The sequence below is a fragment of the Neoarius graeffei genome, chromosome 26 (assembly GCF_027579695.1).
Source record: "Neoarius graeffei isolate fNeoGra1 chromosome 26, fNeoGra1.pri, whole genome shotgun sequence".
Lineage (NCBI taxonomy): Eukaryota > Metazoa > Chordata > Actinopteri > Siluriformes > Ariidae > Neoarius > Neoarius graeffei.
This window is the reverse complement of record NC_083594.1, coordinates 10,667,677-10,675,699: the sequence shown is the minus strand read 5'-3', so window position 1 is coordinate 10,675,699 and position 8,023 is coordinate 10,667,677. Positions and strand designations below refer to the sequence as shown.

General features: G+C 42.4%; 1 protein-coding gene across 1 annotated transcript; it reads left to right on the top strand.

Annotated features, from left to right (window-relative positions):
- The first annotated feature begins 482 nt into the window (after positions 1-482).
- LOC132873972 (protein S100-B-like) lies at positions 483-7,384 on the top strand. The gene is made up of 3 exons (XM_060909813.1): positions 483-573; positions 815-950; positions 7,235-7,384. The coding sequence occupies exons 2-3, from the start codon at positions 819-821 to the stop codon at positions 7,382-7,384; spliced, it is 282 nt and encodes a 93-aa protein (XP_060765796.1). The 5' UTR covers positions 483-573; positions 815-818.
- The last annotated feature ends 639 nt before the right edge of the window (positions 7,385-8,023 follow it).

The window sequence follows — 8,023 nt, the reverse complement described above, 5'->3', positions numbered from 1 at the left end:
ACGAATCATTGTTTTACGCTGATGTATAAAAAAGTTGAATAATGTGATGATTTTCACATTTTTGACGCCCTGCAGTGATTTAGATGGCATTTCTTATGTCCTTTATACATAATTATACCCAGAAAAAAATCCACGTCCCAATGTCCTTTAACAGATAATGATAATTCAGTGTTAATGGCATTTACTGTTAATGAAATAAAAAAAGTTTAATTTGAGGAAACGAAGGAATTGATTAGTGAATTTTTATTGACTATAGTAATGCGTCAACACGCCTTCGTTTCGAGAACAGTGTTGTTTAGCATGATGAATAAAAATGTGAAACAGGCAGCCCAACTTCTGCATTAATGACTTTTAATGGTTTCCATTTCTCCTAAAAGCTTTCTGTTCTGTGCTCATGGTTGCTGTTATTAGTCACCGCATTTTGTCCTTTCAAGGATGAAAAATCAATATGGATTTGAAGTACACACACACTCAGCTCCATCTCTGTCAAGACATCATATTCACAAGGAGTCGTGTGTCCATCAGGGAAGGACGTTTTACACTCGGAGCAACAACCCGGACATTCTACTGACGGTAATTTTATTCGAAATAGAACAAAAACAGTGCAATATTATTCCTAAGATGAGCTCTATATTCTGAAAGGACTGCACCATGTACTGTACCTCAGACCATTTTGGCTTTTTTAAATCTTTAAGACTGAATAACAGTATTTGGTATTCCATCATTCAATAAGTCATTATGACAGCTATATAAATGAAATATGCACTAAAGTACTGTATCTGATCATAACCTCTTTTCTTTCTGATTGTTTCAGAATCATGTCATCGGATCTCGAGAATGCAATGATAACCATCGTAAAGATCTTCCACAAGTACTCCGGGAACAAGTGCAAGCTGAAAAAGGTCGACCTGAAGGATCTTATGAATAACGAGATGAGCCAGTTTATCTTGGTGAGTGAGATCAGATTTAGGATCGTGCTATGAACCTGTGGTACGGGTGTAAAAGGAGTGACTCATCCGTCATTCAAATCGCTGAGATTTTCCAGTTGTGGTTTATGGACACAGATTTTTACTATCAAATATTATGTAAGTGAAGCATGAGGCAATCGGTCTCGGAAACGAGCTTTCTAAACAGCAAAGTCGAACATGACGACACGCCCTAAACGAATATATTTTTATTTTAAAAAATGGACAAATCCATTTTAAATACGCCATTATTTTCAGAACAAAACATTGTATTTAATCAACAGTGAATTACAACACAACACACAATTGTTTCAGCAACAGGATGCCGTCCATACTAATAGCGTACTCGTTTAATCTGGCCTATTCACAGTGCTTAGAATGAAAGATGATCTGATTGAGTTCAAAAGTATACGTACCATCTTGTTTAAATAATCAAAAGCAAATTTCAACCAGGGCGGTACAGTGGTGTAGTGGTTAGCACTGTCGCCTCACAGCACGAAGGTTCTGGGTTCGAGCCTTTCTGTGTGGAGTTTGCATGTTCTCCCCATGTCTGCGTGGGTTTCCTCCACAGCTCAAAGACCTGCAGGTTCAGCTAATTGCAGGGATGTGATTTGGGGCTGGTGAAATTATCTGAAAATTTTAGGCGGGGGTCTGGGGGCCGCAGGCCCCCAGCTGGTCCAGGGCAGCGCCCTGGTGGGGGGACAAGGGGGGAAGCCCCCCGAAGCTCCTGGGTTTTGGGGTTTTCTGACTTAAAAATTGTACTAAAATGGCAAGCAAAACACACAAGAAAAAACTTGTCATGATTAACAAATTCAAGCCAATTTAATGGTCAACATGCAACTCTGACACACACGCTCACTCTCTCTCACACTCTCTCTCACACACACACACACTCTCACTCCCCCCCCCCCAAAGAACCAGCGCAAGCAGGGCCCGCTAGCCCCACGCCTTGGGACGTAATTCGCCCTGAGGCGAGCCGCGGCGCTCCGCTTAGGTTTCGTTTCTATCCCGGGCTCCAGCCCGACTTTGCACGCTCGTAGCTCGGGCAGGGGAGGTCCCAGCATCCCCAAACTTGACAGCCAGAGACCTCTGCCCTCTCCCCAAAGAACGAAATCGCTGAACAAATGTCTCACAGTCTTATGTCCAACGTCTGTAGCAACCTCTTTCTCCAACCATTCCCAGTGGAACTTGTTTTTCACTATTCTGTCGATTTCTTTAACTCGATTTGCATCTTTACGCTCGATCACGGAGGCTGCCATCTTTCAACTCTTTGTTTGAAGCGAGCTTACGTGCAGCTAACAAGCGCGTTCATTGGTTGTTACAGAGCGATGGGCCAATCACGTACCTCGTTTCATCTCAATGACGTAATTGCGTAAATGACGTAATTACGTCAATGAGATGAAACGAGGTACGTGATTGGCCCATCGCTCTGTAACAACCAATGAACGCGCTCGCTTCAAACAAAGAGTTGAAAGATGGCAGCCTCCGTGATCGAGGCATAAAGATGCAAGTCCGAGGCTGCCATCTTTCAAACAAAGTCGGAACGAATAGGATACGAATGTGGATTTGAGGGAAAAATCGGAAACATTTTTTTTTCAAGTTTTGAGGTGAAAAAAGCGGGATTCCGCGAATTCGCGGAAAAATCACATCCCTGTATTGGTGGCTCTAAATTGACCGTCGGTGAGTGTGAATGGTTATTTGTCTCTATGTGTCAGCACTGCAGTGATCTGGCGACGTGTCCAGGGTGTACCCCGCCTCTCGCCCATAGTCAGCTGGGATATTCCCCCCCCCCAAGTTTATTTTTACCAGTAGACATTATTTTATTTTTGACCAGCAGCTTTACAGAATTTGAATGACTTTAACCATGAGCTAATTTTATCCCTAATCTATCCCCAATGAGCAAGCCTGTGGAGACGGTGGCGAGGAAAAACTCCCTCAAACGACATGAGGAAGAAACCTCAAGAGGAACCAGACTCAAAAGGGAACCCATCCTCATTTGGGTGATAACAGGCAACGTGATTATAACATTTTTGACATGAAGTCAGTTTCGTTGATGTTATAACTCTTCATTGATGGAGACTTGAGTGCAAAACTGTTCATGACAACTGCAGTCCTAAAAAGTTAGCAAGTCAACTGTAGTCCTCAGCCATAAAAGCATTACTGTAAGAGTCCAGAGCTTCTTCCAAGTGTGACTTTCAACTGCCCATATGGGGGCCGTCCTCCACAGGAGCGATATGATGAGACTCCAGCCAGACGTAGGGCATCAGGATGGATCAGGCAAGTCTGAGGAGCAGAAGAGGTCAGCATCTCGATCTCAGGATTGACATGAAACTCGAGCTTGCCCGCGACCCTGCACAGGATAAGCGGTTACGGATAATGGATGGAAATTTAAACTAGATGTTCATTCATGAACACAAGTAACAAAATGTGCATCATAATGAAACGATAAAAAATACATTTGATTTTCACACAAAAATGGACTTCACTTTCATTTTTGTGCTATGAAAATATGATGCTCTATACTTTCGTGACTCATTAGGCGTTCATGTAACAGGCATAATTTTAAACCCACTGAATTAAAAAAAGACAAATCAAATCCTGCTTCAAGAACCACAGCTGTAATAGACACAATAGTTTCTTCTTCTTTGTCCTTTTGCCAGCAAGGGCACCACTGATGACATTTTAACAGTCCATCGTTAGTGCGTCTAGGGCATTTTAAACTTGGCAGAACCCATCACAATGGACAGTTTAGAGTAGCCAGTTAACCTAACCTGCATGGCTTTGGACTGTGGAGGAAACTGGAGCACCTGGAGGAAACCCATGCAGACACGGGGAGAACATGCAAACTCCACACAGAAAGGCCCCTGTCGGCCACTGGGCTTGAACTAGGAACCTTCTTGCTTTGAGGTGACAGGGTGACCGTGCTAACCACTACACCACCATGCTGCCCGGACATCTCATCTCATCTCATTATCTCTAGCCGCTTTATCCTGTTCTACAGGGTCGCAGGCAAGCTGGAGCCTATCCCAGCTGACTACGGGCGAAAGGCGGGGTACACCCTGGACAAGTCGCCAGGTCATCACAGGGCTGACACATAGACACAGACAACCATTCACACTCACATTCACACCTACGGTCAATTTAGAGTCACCAGTTAACCTAACCTGCATGTCTTTGGACTGTGGGGGAAACCGGAGCACCCGGAGGAAACCCACGCGGACACGGGGAGAACATGCAAACTCCACACAGAAAGGCCCTCGCCGGCCACGGGGCTCAAACCCGGACCTTCTTGCTGTGAGGCGACAGCGCTAACCACTACACCACCGTGCCGCCCCTATAACAAAGTCTAAAAAAAAAAAAAAAAGAGACATATGGTTCATCTTATTCTGTTTTCAGAACATCAAGGATGTAGGAGCTCATCTGGCCTGCCATCAAAACAACCATGACGACCAAAACAACAAACAGAACTGAAATGTGACAATGTGAGAGAGGACCAACCTCCACCACAAACTGTTTACAACAGGAAACTCAACAAAAGGACTAAATTTTGTTCCCTGATGGAAGATCGACCCAAAACATCAAATCAGAACTGGAGATCCAATTCTAGTCAGAAGACAATTTCATGAACTTGACCTAATTACTAATTTCATCTCATCTCATTATCTCTAGCCGCTTTATCCTTCTACAAGGTCGCAGGCAAGCTGGAGCCTATCCCAGCTGACTACGGGCGAAAGGCGGGGTACACCCTGGACAAGTCGCCAGGTCATCACAGGGCTGACACATAGACACAGACAACCATTCACACTCACATTCACACCTACGGTCAATTTAGAGTCACCAGTTAACCTAACCTGCATGTCTTTGGACTGTGGGGGAAACCGGAGCACCCGGAGGAAACCCACGCGGACACAGGGAGAACATGCAAACTCCGCACAGAAAGGCCCTCGCCGGCCACGGGGCTCAAACCCGGACCTTCTTGCTGTGAGGCGACAGCGCTAACCACTACACCACCGTGCCGCCCCTATAACAAAGTCTAAAAAAAAAAAAAAAAGAGACATATGGTTCATCTTATTCTGTTTTCAGAACATCAAGGATGTAGGAGCTCATCTGGCCTGCCATCAAAACAACCATGACAACCAAAACAACAAACAGAACTGAAATGTGACAATGTGAGAGAGGACCAACCTCCACCACAAACTGTTTACAACAGGAAACTCAACAAAAGGACTAAATTTTGTTCCCTGATGGAAGATCGACCCAAAACATCAAATCAGAACTGGAGATCCAATTCTAGTCAGAAGACAATTTCATGAACTTGACCTAATTACTAATTTGTTTGCAAAAAATTGACAATACAACGACCACATTTTGTGCAGAAGGTTGAGCTCTTTCAAATAAAACAAATCAGAACTGAAATCCATTGAGAACTGAGGGATGAGATACAATTTAACTGAAAATAAACAAAGATGTAAACAAATTGTTTACAGCAGGAAAATCAACCAAGTTTTGTTCCACAAAGAAAGATTGACCCAAAACCTCGATCAGAACTGAAATTGGATGAGAAATGAGATAAAATTCTAATGAGAGGCCTGGAAAATTCATTAATTTGGCCTAATTAGTAACTCGTCAGCAAAAAAAAAAATTTGACAAAACAACAACCAAGTTTTGTGCGGAGTGATGAGTTCTTTCAAACAAAACAATCGGAACAGAAATCCGTGGAGAACTGACGGAGGAGATACGATTTAACTGAATTGTGGATGACGTGAACGGATGCCACGCCACGGTGATGGATCATCGGCATTATGGCCAAATGAGCTAATCATATCCAACAAGTAGAACAATATGTATCTGATCACATCGTACACATGTATGATTATACACATTACTGCTAGTGCAGAGTAGAAATGGGCCATACAGCAAGATATCACATCACTTCATAATACACAATGCAATTTTGATAAAAATTTCTGAATTAAAAATAAATAAATTAAGTAAAAAAAAGAGAAAAAACAAAAAAGCACCAATAGGGGACTCTATGGATTGAAAGATTTTTGTCCTGGATTTGTAACAATTACAGCACGGACAATTATATAATTTATCTCTTCACAGCCAGTTATAACAAGAGTGCTCTGAGAGCACAATATCCCCTGCTGGCAACTCGGCCACAATTCTGGTAAAATGTGACCGAATTGAATGAAATTGCAATATGTGCATTACCGACACAAAGAATCCTGTCAAGTTTCATGAAATTCCTCCAAAAATTGAGAGAGGAGTTGATTTCAGAAGGTGAGGACCCTTCCCGGGACGGACGGACGGACGGACGGACATCGACACGACATAGTCCCCCTTCGGGCCTTTCGGCCAGCGGGGGATAAAAATGGTCAGGGAAGTTGATTTCAGAAAGCAAGCACACCTTGATGAAATTGCCAAAGTACAAGTTTGTTAATAATCAAGGGCATAACTCTGGAAAAATTTGCCCAAATTCAACAAAATTTCAGTCTGCATATAACTGTCATATAACAAAACCTTCTACCAAGTTTGATGAAATTCCTCCACAAATTGTGAGAGGAGTTGATTTCAGAAGAACGTCCACCCTCATGAAATTGTCAAAGTACAAGTTATTTAATCAAGGCTCAAAACTCTGGGAAAATTTTCACAAACGAAATTAAATCGCAATCTGCGTATTACCGTCATATAACAAGGCCTTTTGCCAAGCTTCGAGAAATTCGTCCACAAATCGTGAGAGGAGTTGATGTCAGACGGCGAGCACACCTTCATGAAATTGTTAAAGTACAAGGTTGTTCATCAAGGGCTGTAACTCTGGTAAAATGCGACCGAATTGAACAAAATGACAATATGCGTACTACCGACATATAACAATGCCTTTTGCCAAGTTTGCTGAAATTCCTCCAAAAATTGTGAAAGGAGTTGATTTCAGAAGGAAAACACTCTCATGAAATTGTCAAAGTATAATTTTGTTAATCAAGGGCTGTAACTCCGGTAAAATGTGACCCAATTTAACGAAATTGCAATGTGTGTATTACCGACATATAAAAAAAAAAAATCCTGCCAAGTTTTGTGAAATTCCTCCAAAAACTGCGAGTTGATTTCAGAAGGTGAGCACCCTTCCCAGGACGAACGGAAATCGCCATGACATAATCCCCCTTTGGGCCTTTTGGCCAGCGGGGGATAAAATTGATAAAATGCTTGACGATAACGACAATTCATCACAATGATAACGACTGTTTATTTCCTTCTCCCCCCCACAGAAAATTCAGGACAAGGATACCCTTGACATGCTATTTTATGATCTGGATGAGAACGGTGATCGAGAGATCGACTTCCAGGAGTTTATTCCTCTCATCGCCATGGTGACCTCAGCATGTCACGATCTGTTCATGATGGAGCACGATCATTGAAATAACTAGCTATCAAAATAAACACTATCTGTAATAAACCTTGTGCTTTTTGTGAAGTTCAGACTTTTACTGCATGAATATTTTTGCACTAAACAGTTTCGTTGTGTTTATTTCATGTTGTATTACGAGCGAGCCAACATGGAACGTTCAAACGGTGCAACAGAATTGCTTTTCATATTTTCAGAAGGTTGCGAGTTCGGAACCCTGACGATGCTACAAGCAGTCAAAGAACTAAAATCAACACCGTCTCTTTCCCTTGTCAATCATAGCAACAGTATGAACACGTGTGCATCTATGAGGTTGTGTCTATGTCCGTTAGCTCATGTATGCAGAAGTGGGCGGATAGCACTCTCCTCAGAGTGTGTTATGCTGTGCTGTGTCACAGCATGAGCAACAATGTGAAAAGCTACCTTCTGGATGGTTTCATGTACTCTCTGAGAAAGTATGTGTTAGCCTTGACATTCTCTAGATGGTAGTTGTTGTATGATGTTGGAGAGCTGGCTGGTAGGAAACAAACAAACAAACAAGCAAACAATTGCCAGATCATGTGTCACAAGCTGTAATATTACATAATAAAACACTCGTCTTGAAACAAATCACCTTTTAAAGATATCGTTTGGCCTGTTAGAGATAATGAAC